General features: G+C 39.3%; 1 protein-coding gene across 3 annotated transcripts in view; it reads right to left on the reverse strand.

The window, feature by feature from the left end:
• Positions 1-617: 617 nt before the first annotated feature.
• A1cf (APOBEC1 complementation factor) overlaps positions 618-18,685 on the reverse strand; it is a 74,089-nt gene continuing 56,021 nt past the window's right edge. For 2 of the 3 annotated variants that reach the window (XM_051199919.1, XM_051199917.1), the window contains 6 exons: positions 17,796-17,893; positions 10,581-10,851; positions 8,369-8,574; positions 4,929-5,065; positions 4,069-4,220; positions 618-818 (listed from right to left, as the gene is read on the reverse strand). In XM_051199919.1, the coding sequence (XP_051055876.1) occupies positions 667-818; positions 4,069-4,220; positions 4,929-5,065; positions 8,369-8,574; positions 10,581-10,851; positions 17,796-17,893 (1,016 nt within the window). In that variant the 3' untranslated portion in view covers positions 618-666. The remainder of the gene's footprint in view (positions 819-4,068; positions 4,221-4,928; positions 5,066-8,368; positions 8,575-10,580; positions 10,852-17,795; positions 17,894-18,685) is intronic. The other variant, XM_051199918.1, reaches the window with a different exon arrangement.

An 18,685-nucleotide genomic window follows, 5' to 3' on the forward strand; every position in this document is an offset into this window, starting at 1 on the left:
TTGAAGGAAAATGGTAGCTTAAGGTGTTGAATAAACACGGGGCTTAGATTTGTCTCAAGCATATCTGAAAGACATCATATTGATTTCTAGGAAGTTCCCATAGGCTTAGTTGCTGATCTAAGACATAATGAGGGGAGAAAATTTTCAGGGCAAATGTGACAATAGAATCTACAACATTTTAGGCAGTTTTCATGAGTCCTGGGATTACCCTATGCTGTGGGCGATGCTGAATACCTCTTATTTTCCTATGGTCTCTTTTGACTTTGTGAGTGATGAAGTAGCCTTGAGCCAGTGACTGAGACAGGAGTTTTCCTGTCTGCCTTGCTACTAACTGCCTAGCTCTGCCTGGCCCCATCTCATAGTACTGAGAGCTTATATCAAATTGTTAAGGTTTTATCACCTTCCCAAGACACTTAGGATCCTTGGCAGAAAACTTTTGCTGTCAGTGGCTGTTCAAATTTCTTTTACACAAACAGCTTCTTAACATTTGATTTCATTGGAGAATAATATTTACATTTCACGAGTAATATGATGAGCAAGTCACACAGTCTCGGGAAAGGCATTGAGTTGGGGGAAGGTATGACTTAGGATCATGAGGGATCTGGTGAGAGGTTCATATCTTCTACTGAGCATTCTGTAAGTCTCATTCTTAGGAGAAAGGGATCTTCAGAAGGCTCCATAAGCATCTCCTCGGGTAGTCACTGCAAATGTAGGGTAGACCTCATAGGCTGTATATGCTGCTAAGTCTTGTCCAAGTGTCACTGCTTGCTTGAGTTGGGCTGCAGACACAGGGGCAGTGGCACTGGGGACAGCATATCCTGGAGGAGGAGGCAGAGAACATTTTTGAAACAAATTCAGATTTCCTCCCTTTTTGGCACATCATTTTCTTTTAGCAATATGAAGAATTAGCATATTGCTTAAAGCAAATGATATGTATAATGAAAATGCACTCTGAGAAGATATAGTCTGTCCACTCAGTTGTGTAGAATAGCATTGGGTTTTTGTTTGGTTTGTTTTGATTTTTCTCTTTTAGGTTTTCAACACAGGATCTTTCTTTGTAGCTCCTGGAACTCACTTGTAGACCAGGCTAGTCTGAAATTCATAGAGATCTGCCTGTATCTGCCTCTTGAGTGCCAGGATTAAAGGCAAACACCATCCAGCTGGATTAAAAGATGGAAGACTGAAGATGACATTCTACAGAGGGAACCAACTTCCCTGTGTCAAGCTTACTTCACATCAGCAAATAGAGACATCAGAGAGAGGGTTCAAAGAACAGAAAGTACCGTATGTTGCTGGCCAGCAACACAGAACTTTCCCAGGGATGCATATACAGAAATGTATACATGAGGCAGGCTGTTGAGGAGTTGGCAGGCATAGGAATGGTTGGTTCGATGGGTCTGGTTCTGCTGAATACTATACTGTCCTGAAATCTCACTCTTAAAATATTAAAAATGTCAGGGCATGATGGTTCATGCCTTTAATTCCAACATGCTATGGAACTGGGGACAATGGCAGGAGAATCTCTGAGTTTGAGGCAGCCTGACCAACATAGAGAGTTCCTGGATAGCCAGGGCTACAGAGAGAGACCCTGTCTCAAAATAATAATAATAATAATAATAATAATAATAATAATAATAATAATAATAAGTAAAAACTTTCACACAAGGAGAATAAATAGAGTCAGGGTATACCAGTAGAGGAGATATTGTACTGTTTTTAGGGTGGCTTAATCATCACCATAAAACAAGTAATTTTTTTTTTAAAAAGATTTTTTTTGTTGTTAAAAACTGCCCATCACTCCTCCTTCTCTAAGAAAGAAATCATAGAAATACCACCATGCACAATAGCCACAAACAACATGAAATGTCTTGGGGTAACTCTAACCAAACAAGGGGAAGACCTGTATGAAAAGAACTTTGAGTCTTTAAAGAAAGAAATTAAAGAACATACCAGAAAAAGGAAAGATCTCCCATGCTCCCATGCATAGGTGAGATCAACTTAGTAAAAATGGCAATCTTACCAAAAGCAATCTACAGATTCAATGCAATTCCCATCAAAACTCCAGCATAATTCTTCACAGACCTCGAAAGAATAATACTCAACTTTATGTGGAAAAGCAAAACACTCAGGATAGCAAAAACAACCCTGTACAATAAAGGAACTTCTGGAGGCATCACCATCCCTGATTTCAAGCTCTACTATAGAGCTATAGTAATGAAAATAGCTTGGTATTGGCATAAAAACAGACAGTTAAAAAAAAAACCTGCAATCTGGTTTATTTCTATCTATTACAGATGCATAAAAGATCTTTCATCACATGAATCCTGAGAATTACACTTTTGGTTTGCTTTAGAAAAGTAACGCAAATCACACTATAAAAAAGTCTTTGGAACTGGCACAAAACATTGTTGTCATGTTAAAACATCAGTAACTAATGGGAGTAGCCTTATATGGATACATGGAGGTTTTTTGTTTGTTTGTTTGTTTTTGATAAAAGTTAAGCATGCTTTTCTTCGCTCTCTGGCCTTTCTTACTTTTTTCTGCAGGAGTCTCCCTGCCCCCAATTGCCTTTGCCAAGTGGCTGTATGGACCTCCAGAGCAAAAGGCATGGCTTACTTTCCTTTTCCCCTATATCCCTTTTGGAAGCTGTCCAGATTTACAGCTTGCTTACATCTATCTATCTATCTATCTATCTATCTATCTATCTATCTATCTATCTATCTATCATCTATATGTTCATCTTAATATCCAAAGTGACCGTTCTCAAGCTTTCTTTTGAATCCATTTCTAAATTCTCAGATTAAACAGACTTAGAACCCTTAATGGGAACCCTGAATTTCTCTGGTAACACCAGTCTTTCAGGGAAAGACTCTGTCTCAATAGATGAAGTAGAGGGGTTAGAGAGATGGCTCTGTGGTTGAGTAGGACAGACTTTGATTTGCAACACTCATATTGGGTACCCAACTGCATCAACTGCAGCTTCAGTGGATTTAACACCTCTGGCCTCTTCAAGAACCTGCACTCATGCACACACACACACAAACACATACACACACACAGGTCCAAGTAAATCTTTATTAAAAAAAAGAGATAGAATGTTGATGGGAGATGCCATTCTGTAAATATGTTTCTCTTATTGGTTAATGAATAAAGCACTGTTGGCCAATAGGAAAGCAAGATAGGTGGGACTAAAAGACTAGGAGGAGAGAGGAGGTAGTAGGGAAGAGTTCCAAGATGGAGGATGGAGAGAGAAGAATGCCAGCCTCTTTCTCCTGTAAGATAAGACAATGTGGAAGTACTTAGATTAGTAGAAATGGGTTAATATTTAAGACAGAGCTAGCCGATAAGGAACTAGTAATCGGCCAACTGAATTATATCAAGTACAGTGTCTCTGTGTATTATTTGGGGCTGGCGCAGCTGGGCCCAGGTCAGCAGGAAAAAAAATACTCGTAACAGAATGTGATAGAACAAAGCAGCTGACCCTGACCTCTGGCCTCCATAAACACACTTGCACACAAACACATACATACACATAAATGCACACATTTGCATGCACATACAAGCATATAGACACAAATAAAACATAAAAAGTGGAAATAAACTCCAAACAACAACAAAAGGTTAACCAGTAGTGGCCAAATTGCTTATCCTTCCCAGTCCTAGGCTTCTGTATCTGTAATATAAAGGGATTATGTTCTTAAACAATAGTAAAGTGCCTCAGGTGTCACTGGGGAAATATAAAGCTTGCTGAGCACTTCAGTGGGTACCCAGCTCGTAGCAAGACCTGTTAAATACCAGTTAATAAAAATACCAAAGTCTCTTAAGGGGAGGGGTAAAAACTGCACCAACCCGGACTCAGGGGGTGTTGACTCAGTCAAGGTCACACCACTGCTTTATGCGGAGGCAGATGGGAGCCGGCTTAGGCCGCTCTCCTTCAGTTTCCCATTTCTTTTCTGTTGGAGGATGGCACAAGTCTGACTTATTGTAGGTGAGCTCCCTACAAAGAAGGGATCCCCAGACACTCTGCAGCTTCCAGTTTCTGGCACAGCTGGCCCCCATCCCCAGTACCTGGGAACACAGTGGCAGGTGTGGCTGTGGCTGCTGTAGTCCCAGGGTCACCTCCTTCTGTGGGGATGCCTAGGGTCTGTAGAGTGTGCTCCGCAGCATATGTCTTTGCTTCATCCACGTAGGCGCTGAGCTTCGGAGGTGTGAAAGGGTGGCTAGAAAACACAGCCAATCATGTTAATTATTCAGAAACATAAGCGCCCAGTCAGTTAAAAAAAAAAAAAAGATAGCCAAAGGCAATTTTAGCTTTTAATGATAATCGGATGATGGGATTATATATATATATATATATATATATATATATATATCCTTCTGTTTACTGTAAAAAGCTTCTACATATACATATACACGATACACGGGAATATTTGTGAATTGATCTAGCACCTTGGTAGTTGGTGATATTCCTGGGGAACACTTGTAACTTTTACTAAATGACTCTTTTAAGGTTTGAGTGGTCCCTAAAATATATAAATGCAGCCTGGAGGTAAATCCAGAAGGTGATAGCCACTAACAGATGAGATCTTTGATATAAAATTTGAAAGGTGGGTCAGAGGGTTATGTAGTAAATGACAACTTCATGAGGGTCACTTGTATCGACCTAAATGCTGCGGGAAGGAACCTGTTATAGTCCTTTATTCCCCTTTGATCTCTACCCAGCCTTAGTCAGTTATCCTAGAGTCTTCATGTCCTATGAAAATGCTATCTTACAGCCGGTTAGGTGAGCATCTTGCTGTCTCATTCAATTACAAAGGAGTAGGTAGCAGATTTGAGTATGCCATTTGAGTGATGATCAGATACACTTAACACACAGGCTAACCTCACTCTAAAAGTTCTAGTACTGGGAGCTGGGAAAAGGTACCCACATTGCAGGATTCTGGCTGGCCAACGCTGGGATAGTTACTTTGTATAGGAATAACTGTCTTTGATCTTGTCCAATGGCAGAATGCAGCTGGTACACTGGCTGTCCCCAGTTATTTTTCTGACAGATTTCTTCTAGTATCTACAAGAGTAAGAGAGAGAGAGAGAGAGAAAGATTTCTCCCTCAAATGTCACATTTGCATTACTTCTCTAACTTTTAATCTCCGAGTTCTGATCTTCGGTTTCAACTAATAGAAAAGAGAAAATGTCATGTGGTTTAACAACTCATAAAATTTAACTTGAACTCAATCTGAACTTCACTGAAACCATAAGCATCTTTTATAGTTCATAAAATCATTTACACACCGTTTACTCCAATAGTTTTAGTTCATTTCATTACACATACATATCAGACATACACACACTTACTAAGAACTTAGTAATTCTTCATATTTTTTTTTGTGTTTTTATTCCAGTTTTTAAGAGATTGGTACTATAGCACTGTGTGGATGGATTTGCCTATTATCCCTCTTCCCCCAAGCCCTTGCTCACAGCGGCTTAGGGAAGTTAATTAACCAGAGACTCTATCTTTACTTTGTGCCAATTGTCATAGAGTTTTTGACTTCACATGTTTGAAAAAAATTTTTTTTTTGATTTTGAAAAGTTCCCAAAATTTTATGTTCTGACCTTATTTCATTTATTTTTGTTTTATGTATATGTTTTGCTCACATGCGTGGTGCCTTCAGAGGCCAAAATATCTGAAACTGGAGTTGTAGACAGTTGTGAGCCACTATATGGGGATCAGGAACCTGACTTGTGTCCTTCACAAGAGCAGCAAGTGTTCTTAACCACAGAGCTATCTTTTCAGGCACCAGTATTTAATAATAAACACTAATAGCTATTCACAGTGGTAATTTTTAAAAATTACTTGGTGATGTGCACTTTTATCTATTTATGAGAATCCATTTTTATTATCCATCTGCATGTTTAGTTTTTCCTGCTGTAATCACCCCAAACTGAATCTTTTCTCAAAAGATTCATGTGTACTTTACCCTAAAGCCAGTATTGGTGGAGGGGAGGTCCTGATCTTCTATTCACAAACAGATTCAATATCAAGAAAAGAATGGTACAACAGAATACTAGAACAATGCCTCCTATCTATAGCTCATTGTTCTCTTGTTAACCCAGCTGCTATCTGCCACAACATTTCCATGTTATTAATTTGAAGATTGTGCTTATTTTTTCCATCATTAAAAAGCACTTGGTATCATTGTCTGTTGTTTATAGAGCATGCTCTGCAATAGCCAGCTTTTGCTGGTAGATCAGCTGTCTGTCCCTTTATGCCAGTTGAGCAAACATACCAAGGACCATGGCCTACTACAGCTGCTGGCTGGGCAGGGCATTTCTGAACCCTGTCTACTGGCTAGAGATTCCTACCTCTGTTCCAGGGGTTAGTCTCCAGCCACAGTGGCTGGGATGGCATGGTCTTCAATTTTCCAACCATGGTTATAAAAATTCAGAGACAAATTAGTTAAATACCTCCCATTATGGCCAACTCCCTACCTCTATTCAATGTATTTTTTTGTTTATATATCTGTATTATTCCACTGGGTTGCCATATAATTTATGATTGCAAGGATTTTTGTTATATTCTTTTTAGCATCTCTAGTGTCTCCCACTCATGGTAAACTGGAGAAGCTCAAGAAATGCTATTTTTTAAAAGAATATTTTTCTCATGGACCCTCAGACTGATAGCTGGGAAACCAGCATTGTACCAACTCAGACCCCCTGAACGTGGGTTTCAGTTAGAAGGCCTGGGCAGTCTAAGCGACCTCTGACAGTGGAACCAGGATGAATCAATCTCTGGTGCACAAAAGGACTTTAGAAGCACATTCCCCATGGAGGGATACTACCTTAGCCTAGAGGCAGGAGGGAGGATCTAGACCCTACTCCAAATGACCTGACAGATTTTGATGATCCCTCCTGGAATGTATCACCCTCCCTGTGGAATGGAATGGGGGGAGCATGGGATAGTAGGGGAGGTTTGGGATCATGGGAGGGAGGGACAGAGAGGGAACTGAGATTTTATATATATATTTTGACCAAATGCAAAAAATAAAATAAAATCTAACATTTATGTAATTTCTTTAAAAAAATACTTCTCATTTACAACTGCAATAGACATTCTCCTATTTATTGTTTTCTTAATGCCTGAGTAGAGTGTGAAGAAGCATTGAAGAAGCATTATTTAAAGGAACATGAAAGAAAAACAGCATCAACCCACTCTTTCATTTTCAGACCAAGTTCTTGGACAACAACTTGTCCCCTTGCTCACAGCCTGAGGTTCTTTCTTTCAAACTGTAGCTCTGCAGCAGAGTCCTCTGCACCTACAGACTGTAACTCTAGCCAGTCCCCTAAAGTGTCTTCAGAAGGAACAGCATGTGATGCACACTAATGAGATAACCTGGGCTTACTTAGCAGGGACCAAGTCTGTTTTAATTTTCAAACATGGTATTTCACTTCCCTGTTGGAACAACCTTTAAAACTTTCAGTGTTTCCCCTAATAAAACAACCACAGCCACACAGACATGTGGAAACACTGCCTATTAAATGAAAGCAAATAGCAGTTACCATCATGACCCTGCCCAATGAAAAGCACTGTAGAAGACTCTATATGACTATAGTTACAGATTTACCGAGGTTCCATGGTAGAATGTTCTCTCTTTTCTTATAAATTTTTGAGATTATAATATAATGATAACATTTTCCCCTTCCCTTTCCTCCCTCCAAAGCACTTCCACATGACTCTCCCTACCGTTCTTCAAATTCATGACCTCTTTTTTCATAAATTATGTGTGTGTGTGTACACATACATACATACATACATACATATATATATTCCTAAATAACCTGTTCTGTCTGTATGATGTTACTTGCATGTATGTTTGCAGGACTGACTGTTTGATACTGCACAATCACATTGGTTTTTTCTCCCCTGGAGAAGGCTACTTTTCCTGCTCCCAGCTTTACTCAGGAGGAGGTTGAGGTACAGGGGACTTTTCCCCATCCACTTTGCTGTGCTCACTGTTGTTGTTCCTTTAATGCCATGCTTCCAAGGAAAGCCCTAAATAGTTCAAATGACTCCTCGTCTCTTTGGTTGTTGACCAACCCGCTTTAATAAGTATTTATGTTGAGCTGCAGTCTTCTTTTCATTTAAGATTTTGGTTGACATTCTTTTTAAAATTTTTTTTGTCCATTTGTTTTGCATTTTGCTGGGTTGTGATTAAATGAAATGAAAGTCCATTCAGTGCCAGAGTATGGCAGCAGCCTTGGCAGCTCTCCTGAGAGTGTTAAGCTGATTGTCACAGAACAGTAGCCCAGGCAGGGATCATTTGAAGGATGGTTCCTGGCCCAACTTAACCACCTCTGGAGTGATATTACCTACCTGAGGAGCAAGTTTAATTCCTTGTGGCTTTAAAGAGACAGGATTCATCGGGGTGAGTTCCATCCCAGGAAGAAGGTCATAGAGTTTGTCTTCTCGCTTGTCTCCTTTGACCTGGTATCCACGACCCAGGCCTGTGTATGCCAAATACCCACGGCTGCCCAGTCCTCTCACTCCCGCAGCCCCTACAGGGACATTCATGTAAATTTCTAGGAATGTAAGAAGGCATTAAACCGAATCAAACCACCAGAAAATCACCCTGAATCTTACTGTAATGGAAAAGTTAGCCCGAGTCACACTGATTACTGCCCTGAGGATGGACAGATAACTAAAGATTCTAATGCAATGAAACTCAACATCAGGTAAGGCTCACTGCAGACTCTCACTTTATTAAAGCTACTTGAGAAGAAAACAGTCCCTTCCAGGAGACTGAGAAATACACAAGTCATTTAAAACTTTGTCAGAGAGAAAAATATTTTAGTATCCTTTTATTAATATTTTTTTGGAGATTCACTAAGATTCACTATGATCTTATTAAAACACCCCAACATGATATGACCACTTAAATTATAGTTAGTCTGGTATAGTATAGATTATTCTATTACTGACATTCTGTCAGTAAACCAGAATGAATTTGACTATCACATCACCAATGAAGCATCAGAAAAACATTTAGAAATCATTTTTTTCTTTTTTAAGTTCACTGCTCTCTCTTTCTCTCTCTGTTATACATTGTCAATGTGGGGCTTACATTTCCATTGAGTTTCATACATAGATTCCTTTTGATTTTTGTTTTGCCACATTGCTACATTGATTTCCTATTGGTGACATAAAAGAATAAACCATTAAATTGATCACTCTTCACCCATAAATATTATTCATTGATTACTTTTTTATTAAGGCTATATATTATTTTCCCTTGGAATGGAGTTTGGTTTTTTTCTACATCACAACTGGTTGACAACATGTAAGATATGTGGATTAATTAATGATGTATTATATATATGCATAATGTTTCGGTGGCATAATTTGTTATAATGTATAGAAAGTATTTTGGATAAAACCTTAATTATTACTTTTACAATGCAATTTTGGCAGGGGTCATTGTATTGTGAGCGTAGAACTTTTAAGTCCATTGAAGAGGTCTTTAAATGCTTAATTCGTTTTTCCCTGAAAAAGAATGCAACACAGTAAGGTACTTGTTTCTATAGTAATCTGGATGGGCCTCTTCTAAGTTATACCCAAGAGTGGATTTAAATTCATCATTTATTCCTATTTTCCTGATTGCTGTCATATGGGGAAAATAAGATTGGGATCCAGATGATGTTAGCCATAACCATGAAAAACTACAGTGGAAGATACCACAAGGCAGAGAAAAAATAGCTTCATATATATGTATGTGTACATATATATGCATATATATGAATTTACTGAGCTCAGTGAGATCTATTTGAATTTATTTGGCTTCTTATATGCGAAAGAAACATTAATTGTCTTAATAGTTTTTTTTTTTCAATTTCATCATATGCAGCCAGAGGTGGTACAGTTCTTAGGAGGCAAAGGCAGACATTGTGAGTTCAAGGCCAGCCTAAAATATATAGTAAGCCCTTGTTACCAACATATAGACAAACAAATGGAACAAGAAAGGTATAACACACATATCTGGAAGAGTGTTCAGATGAGAACACCTTATATGTATGAAACATATGGTTGTTAATTTGTGATTGGCACACAGAGGCGGTGTTCATAAAGTCAGCATCAAGTACATATATGCCTTCAAGTGATTTTGCTATTTGAGGTGGTTTCCGTTGGGCCATACTTCTCTCCCTTAAAAGTTCTGTAATCAGTCTAATCAGGAACATATTAGTGCCAGACAATAGTCTAACAGAGAGGAAGAAGCGATGGATGTGGCATTGGGTTCTATTCTGTGCATATTTCAAGGGTCCGTGGAAGGATCTAATTTGTATAGACACATTCATACCAATTTCTGACAAGTATTTTTCAATAACCAGTTGTAATGTGAAAAAATAGATTCCTATAACATAAGAGATACTGATATATTTGATTTTTAACAGTTTTCTAGTATTTTTCTCCCAATGAATCCATCCAATCTATCTAGGCTACCACAGCTATAGTCTATAATTCATTTGAACTAAGTTTATCAATCATTTGAAATTTAGGAGTCATGGTAAAAACCAGTACTAAATAGCATTACCTCTTACAGAAGGGGCCCGGACGAAGGCCCTGTTGCTGAAATGTCCTTTGGTAGCTGGGAAATGAAGACTTGGAATGGCTGCATAGGCTTGTGGGGTATAGAAGACAGGAGCTCCAAGGTAGGCTGTGGTGGGGTCATAAACATGGCCCAGAGGGTAGGTGTATTCTTGCATCATGGTGTTCCTAGCGCCTGTGCCCCGGGTGTACCTAATATAACTGTCCTTGTCCACTGGCTTGGCTAAGGTTACTTCAATTGGGGAACCATCCAACACCTGTTGTAGACAGCAAGGAAAACACAAACTGAAAAGCCATTCTGACAACTCAGTGTCACACAACATGTCTACTATTTGCTGTATTTTCACTGACGTGCAATTCTTCACGTTTTTGTCTCTTAATTAGGTTCATGCTTCTGTATCAGTTGACTATTCTCTGAGTGGTTTTGTTGCTAATTGCACAAGATGACAACAGGTTTAACAATGCTAGGTTGACTACTGAATTTACAATGCAGAGACAACCAATGAGTTAAAATTATTCAGTGTGTTCTGTTATGTATGTTATATGTGTTTAAAATTACATAGTTACATAAATAGAAGTTGGTGATCTTTATGGTTGGAAAACACATTACACAGCACAATCAAAAGAAGATGATGGAAACCATTAAAGATATTTTATCATTTATCAATACCAGTATAATGAAATCCTGTCAGGCCTTTCCAAATGGCTCATTAGAACAGCTACACAATCAGTTAGTATAGTTAGTATTTCCTGGGGAGGGAGAGAAGCCTAGGTAGATCCTACTCAAGGAAGAGGAATTTACTAAACTGTTGCATTGTCCTTAGAATGCAAATGTTTGCCTTGCCAAGAAATTGGGAGCTAAGGAGCAGTGGTGGCAGTGTTTGGGATATTGGTCAAAGGGAGACTGAGAACTGTCAAGTTGGGTACAACTTAAAATATACCCCCAGGAATTATTGCAGTAGCCAGGCAGGCAACATACACCTTTAATCCCAGCACTAGGGAGGCAGACAGGAGGATCTCTGTGAGTTTGAGGCCAGCCTGATCTATAGAGTTCCAGGACAACTAGGACTACATAGAGATAACTCTCTGTCTCAAAATCCAAAATAGATAAACAAATACATAATTAAAAAAGAAAAAAGAAAATGAAAGAAATTTTGTAATACCTGGATGAGAAAAAGGCCTTGGTATGGAGATCAGAGAAAAATTCCCTTTGTTAGCTTTGTGAGTCTTGAAGATTGAAATAAGATCACCAGACTCATTACACGTACTTTTACCCTCTGAGCCATCTTGCTAGCCAGCCTGTGCCATTTCACTGGTCTTCTTGAACTATAAATATGATCAATACTTTACAATAGACATTCAAAGTCTCACTTTGTCTAATGAGTATAAATACCCATAGGTATACTAAGAAGCCTAGGAATTTTTTATATTATGCTTAAACAGCAGTTATTAGTATTTACTAATAATATTTATTAAATGCATAATGAGCTATACATTTATGAGCATTGTTATAGAAATGTTTGTATACACTGGACACAATTTGACCAGCCACCCCAAGCTTCTGTTACTGTCTTGAGCTACTTTGGAAGAAAGCAGTGTATTCAAGTTTATTGATAAATATACAAGCAGTTTAAAATTTTTTTTTGGGAAAAGGCATTTTTAATTATCCATTTGTTAATATCTGTAGGTTCACTAAGGTTCACTAAGCACTAAGTATATGCTTATTAGAACATGGAAAAGTAATATGACCATTTGAATCACAGTTAGCTCTGGTATAGAGATTGTCACAGTGAATGCCAGTAAGTCAGAATAGAATTTGACTATCTCATCCCCATACCTTCCCCCACCACGATGGACTCTCTTAAACGCTGAGCCAAAATAAAGTCTCTTTTCCTTGCAAACAAAACAGAACAAAACCAACAAAAAAATGGCAAGAACTTGAGCAGTTTCCCCCACTGGAAGTATTGTGGTATATTATTTAGTATTGGGTTTATGATTGCTGGATCTTCTCAATAGAAACTATGTACATTTAGGCATGTTTACTAAGAGAAAGCTAGCTTATGAATGGTTTTAAAGAAGTAAGATTTTATATATTTTTGAGATCAGCCCTTTGTCGGATATAGGATTGGTGATCCAATTTGGATCCCCTTGATCTCCTTTTGTTGTCTTATAGCATTAGCTAGAACTTCTAGTACAATATTGAAGAGATATGGAGAGAGAGGGCAACCTTGTTTTGTTCCTGATTTTAGAGGAATTGGCTTAAGTTTATCTCCATTCAGTTTGATGTTGGCAGTTGGTTTGCTGTATATTGCTCTTATTATGTTTAGGTATGTTCCTGTTATCCATGACCTCTCCAAGACCTTCATCATGAAAGGGTGTTGAATGTTGTCGAAGGCTTTTTCAGCATCTAGGGAGATAATCATATGGTTTTTCTTTTTCAGTTTGTTTATATGGTGGATCACGTTGATAGATTTTCATATGTTAAACCATCCCTGCATTCCAGGGATGAAGCCTACTTGGTCATGGTGGATGATTTCTCTGATGTATTCTTGAATTCAGTTTGCCAGTATTCTATTCTGAAAACAGCCTGGTATTGGCACAAAAATAGACAGGTAGACCAATAGAATCGAATTGAAAATCCTGATATTTACCCACACACCTATGAACACCTGATTTTTGACAAAACAGCTGAAATTATACAATGGGATGAAGACAGCATCTTCAACAAATGGCGCTGGCCCAATTGGATGAGGGTATGTAGAAGACTGCAGATAGACGCCATGCACAAAAGTCAAGATGAAATGGATCAAAGACCTCAACATCAATCCAGCCACATTGAACCTCTTAGAAGAGAAAGTAGAAGGTACCCTTGAACAAATTGGTATAGGAGACCGCTTCCTGAACATAACTCCAGGGGCACAGACACTGAGAGCAACAATTAATAAATGGGATCTCTTCAAACTTAGAAGCTTCTATAAGGCAAAGGACAGAGTGGACAAGACCAAACGGCAGCCCACTACTGGAAAAATATTTTCACCAATCTTATATCCGACAAAGGGCTGATCTCCAAAATATACAAAGAACTCAAGAAACTAGTCAACAAAACACCAAATAACCCTATTAAAAAACTGAAGAAAGAATTCTCAATAGAGGAAATCAAAAAGGCTGAAAGACACTTAAGAAAGTGCTCCACATCCTTAGCTATCAGGGAAATGCAAATCAAAACAACTTTGAGATACCATCTCACTCCTGCCAGAATGGCTAAAATTAAAAACACCAATGACAACTCATGCTGGAGAGGATGTGGAGAAAGATGAACACTACTCCACTGCTGGTGGGAGTGCAAACTCGTACAGCCATTTTGGAGATCAGTATGGCGGTTCCTCAAGAAAATGGGAATTAGTTTACCACAGGACCCGGCAATCCCCCTCTTAGGCATATACCCAAATGGTCCACATCCATGCAACAAAGACATTTGTTCAACTAGGTTCATAGCAGCACTATTTGTAATAGCCAGAACCTGGAAGCAACCTAGATGCCCCTCAATTGAAGAATGGTTAATGAAGATGTGGCACATCTACACAATGGAATACTACTCTGCAGAAAAAAATAATGGTTTCTTGAAATTCGCAGGCAAGTGGATGGCACTTGAAGAAACCATCCTGAATGAGGTAACCCAGTCACAAAAAGAGGAACATAGTATGCACTCACTCATATGAATTTTAGCCTTAGATCAAAGGATCACCAGCCTATGATTCACACCACCAGAGGAACTAGGATACAAGGTGTATTCTAAGAGATTCATATAAAGTCCCTCACAGAACCGGGAAGGGACAAGTCCCCCAGAGTACAGGAGAAGTGGGGGGGGGTTGCGCAGTGAATGGAGAGAGAAGTAGGAGAAAACGAGGGGGAGGGAAGGAAAACATGTGCGACCAGGAAGATTGAGCCTGGTTAGGAATAGAAGACAGGAGAGAGAGAGAGAGAGAGAGAGAGAGAGAGAGAGAGAGAGAGAGAGAGAGAGAGAGAGAACATAAAAGAGGTAGCCAATATTGGTTTGAAGATAAAATTAAACACAAAGAAAGGTCTAGAGAACTACAAGACTGCCACCAACTAACAATTTGAGCTTCTGTGGAAAGACTACCATAAATGCCCTTCCCGGAGAGTGAGATCAACAGCTAACTTATCCATGGAACCCTCAACTAATGCCTGTTGGAAATAGGAGCAAACACCCATACATAAACACTGAGTCGAAATAGAACCCAGATGCAGATGGAGAGGACAAGACCAGGTGGCAGAAACACATAGAGTCAGCTTACCTGAACAAGGAGGAGTTAACGGGCCACCAGACTGATAGCTGGGAAGCCAGCATGGGACTGACTCAGGCCCCCCTGAATATGGGTCTCAGCCAGAAGGACTAAGCAGTCTAAGGGACCTCAGACAGTGGAGCCAGGATGTATCCCTGGTGCACAAAAGGACCTTGTGAACACATCCCCCATGGAGAGATAACTGCCTTAATCTAGAGACATGAGAGAAGCCCTAGTCCCTACTTCATATGACCTATCAGATCTACATGACCCCAACTGGATGGCATTCCCCTACATATGGAATTGGGGTGGGGGGAATGGGAGGGGAGGGTGGTTAGAGTGCACGTGAGAAGGCAGAGAGGGTAAAAGGGAAGGAGGGAAAGAGGGATGGAGGGAGGGAGGGAGGGAGGAAGGAAGGGAGGGAGGGAGGAAGGGAGGGAGAGGGAACTGGGATCGACATGTAAAATAATAAATTAAATAAAAAAGTGCTTTGACTCCAAAATTTAAGTTCAAGGACAAGAAGTTACTGGGGAAAAGGATTTCTATTTTTCTTTCCACAGAAAATGAAAAGATGTGGATTCCTTCCAGACTAATGTGGTTTGATCAAGCCAGACCGCCTGAAACAGAGTACCATGTGATCCTACATTCAAATCATCTGGACAAAGCAGCCTTACAGACTACAGCCAGGATTTCTGCATCTTCTTAGAACCCCCCATGACAGCTCCCCTTACCAGCAGGAAGTAGTTTGGGAAGAACGATGCCCAAATTCCCAAATATTGTCTATAAATGTTTGTTTTCATTTAAATGGACTTGGTTATATAAAATAAATAAATAAAATAAAAAAGAAGTAACATTTTTATGACACTAACATGATAATCAATGAAAAGTTATATTTTGGTCATAGGTACATTTAAATAAGAATTGATTTTACTTTATAATCTTAAAGTCCTTTTTTTTTTTAATTTTTTAGAGTAACCACTTTCTTCAATAGAGGACTTAAGAAGTTGATAGTCCCTAAGGCTGCACATGCCCCAGGCTTCCCTGTGTGTGAAGGAATCTGTGCTATGAAGCCTTGCCCTTGTCTTCCAGATCCAATCCCCGCCAACCCACCAATGTCCAGCCTGCACCCTGCTCTGGTGATTACTCCATACAAAGCACTCTGTAGTGCTCCTGGGCCTCAGTCATTGGATTTCAACAAGTAACTTTGGGTGAAAGGATACAGAATGAGAGAACAATGAATTTAGGGTGTGTTTTCCTGGTACCCGCTCTGAGAGGTCATCTTGGGCCCACTGTATTTCTTGACCAAAGGTGTTTCATATAAAGTCTCAGGGTGGCATGACTCTAGATCAATGTTCCCATCCAAGGGACCAGTTCTCCACAGTTCTGTGTCATTTCAGTATTCTACTAATTCTCCGACTTTTTCCTGTGCTTTTACTGTAAGAATTCTGTGAGCTCTAGCATCCGACACTACATTTTTGCATCCCCTTTCCTCACATTTCTGGAGTGAATTCCTTGCCACCCATCATCTACCAGAACCTGGACTGAGAAGATTCAGTGGGCACAGCAGTCTTTGGTGCATTCTACTTTCACCTAATTTGTTATCCTCAGATTTTCTCCAGATCTTCTCAAATTCTGCCATGAAGACAGATTTGTCTGACTGTAATTCGCCTTTTGAAAGTGTATCCAATTTTCATAGGTTCTTTTGCACATTATCTCCTCATCCATGATGGTTTTCTGAATGTTGATGATCCGTTTCTTCATTTAAACTTTATACTTTTAAATGATTTCTAATAACATTGAGCTGACCACTTTGCAGAGGTGTTTATAGCCCTGTCCTAGTTCTCTAGACTCTCAGCTCTTTGATAAACATCCTTTCTTTGATTAGTTTGCATCCTGGACACTACTAGCAAATCAGTGGCCCATAGACAGCTCTCTCTCTCTCTCTCTCTCTCTCTCTCTCTCTCTCTCTCTCTCTCTCTCTCTCTGTGTGTGTGTGTGTGAGTGTGTGTTTTGATTGGACTGATGTAATGTACAGGTTTCTATAGACAAATGAACACAAGTAGTACAGAAGTTGATTTTTCTCCCACACCCCACTCTTGACAAGGAGAAGTATTCTAAGCCTCCATTTTGGAAAGATCAAATACTGAGCGCAGAATGACAACTTCCTTGACATTTTTCTGACCAATATCATAAATTGCTGCATTATAAAATACAGTAATTTAGATAATTGGAACTTGGGGGGTATGGTGGGTTAAATGAGAATGCCCCCCATAAGCTCATGTGCTTTCATGCTTAGTCTCAGTTCATGAACTGTTTGGAAGGATTAGGAGCTGTGGCTTTGTTGAAGGAAACATGTCACTGGGAGTGGCTTTGAGGATTGAAAAGCCCATGCCAGAACCAGTGTCTCTCTCTGCCCCATGCCTGCAGATCAGGATGTAAAGCTCTCAGCTACCTCACCAGAACCATGCCTGCCTGCCTGCTGTATGTTCCCTGCCATGATGATAATAGACTCACTTCTGAAACTATAAATAATACCCCAATCAAATGCTTTCTTTTCTAATAGTTGAGTTGGTCATGGTGCTTTCTCACTGCAACAGAACAGTAACAAGGATGGGGAAACATCTTGAAAAACTTTAATCCTCTCTTCCTAAGAAAATTGGAGGCTGGTGATGACTTGTCCAAGTCAGAAAAAAAATGTGTTAGGATTTGCTACTTAGCTACCTCTTTGCTCTCTTTATCTTTTTTTATGTTATTTCTCTTTTGTGCATCCTCAGAAGACAGATGTTGGAGATGAGCAGAGCTGGAGTAAAATGGACTCTTGAGATCACTCTTTGGTATAGGATGTCCATACCAAGATTGGATGGGATCTGTATATATTTTCTTTTCTCCTACATTACCTTGCCATTTAAAGCTTTCATAGCTTCAACCGCATCTTCTCGGTTACTGAAATGCACAAAAGCATAGTCTCGAATCTTCTTCACCCTTTCCACAGAGCCTGTAGATATAAAGCCAGCAGCATTGTTAGCAAACTTGAGACAGTGATGTGATGATCTTCTAAGTGTATAAGCACCTTGTGAGACTCCTTTGTGTATCAAGGTTTAAAATTCTGTATCATCAACATGAGCTTTTGCTTGCCATAAAAATACTTATAATCTTATTAATTAGAAATAGTCATGCTTTATGTTTTCTAATTCCTAGATTATAAGAATGGTATCTTTTTTCATATTACAAAATATAAAATATAGTAGTCTACAAAGGTAAAGCATTATTACATTGACTTGAATCCAATTTTTTGGTTGTCATAATCATACACATATATTTAATTCATTTACTTCAAAGTACTGTTTTATCTGAAAGGTTCAAAGAAAGGTATAGGAGTAAGAAAATGCGAGTGGAGCTAGGCAAGGTGCATGTAGGTATTACCGCATGCATGGAGAGGAGAAGCAGTTATAGCCACTGGCTGCTGAAGTCTTTCCCTATATTCCGTCATAGAGACAAAACATTGCTGTGCAACAATTCATGGGAGTGAGGGAAGGTAGAACTTCTCAGTCTATCCCCATTAGTCAAATTTTACCCCAGGAGTGTAACCCTTGCCTCCATGTCTGGGTTAGTGTGGTTATGTGAAATGCCTGATGCCAAGTTGTAGCATGGATTTATTTGTTAAATCATAAAATACCACCCCACCAAGTCCTGTGCTAGAGAATTCATCCAAGTCTGCTGGATGGGCAATGTCACAGTGAATCTGATAGCAATCTGTGACATCCTATACAGTTCAGTACTGTTTTCT

Source organism: Phodopus roborovskii, unplaced genomic scaffold (genome assembly GCF_943737965.1).
Source record: "Phodopus roborovskii unplaced genomic scaffold, PHOROB, whole genome shotgun sequence".
In the NCBI taxonomy this organism is placed as follows: domain Eukaryota; kingdom Metazoa; phylum Chordata; class Mammalia; order Rodentia; family Cricetidae; genus Phodopus; species Phodopus roborovskii.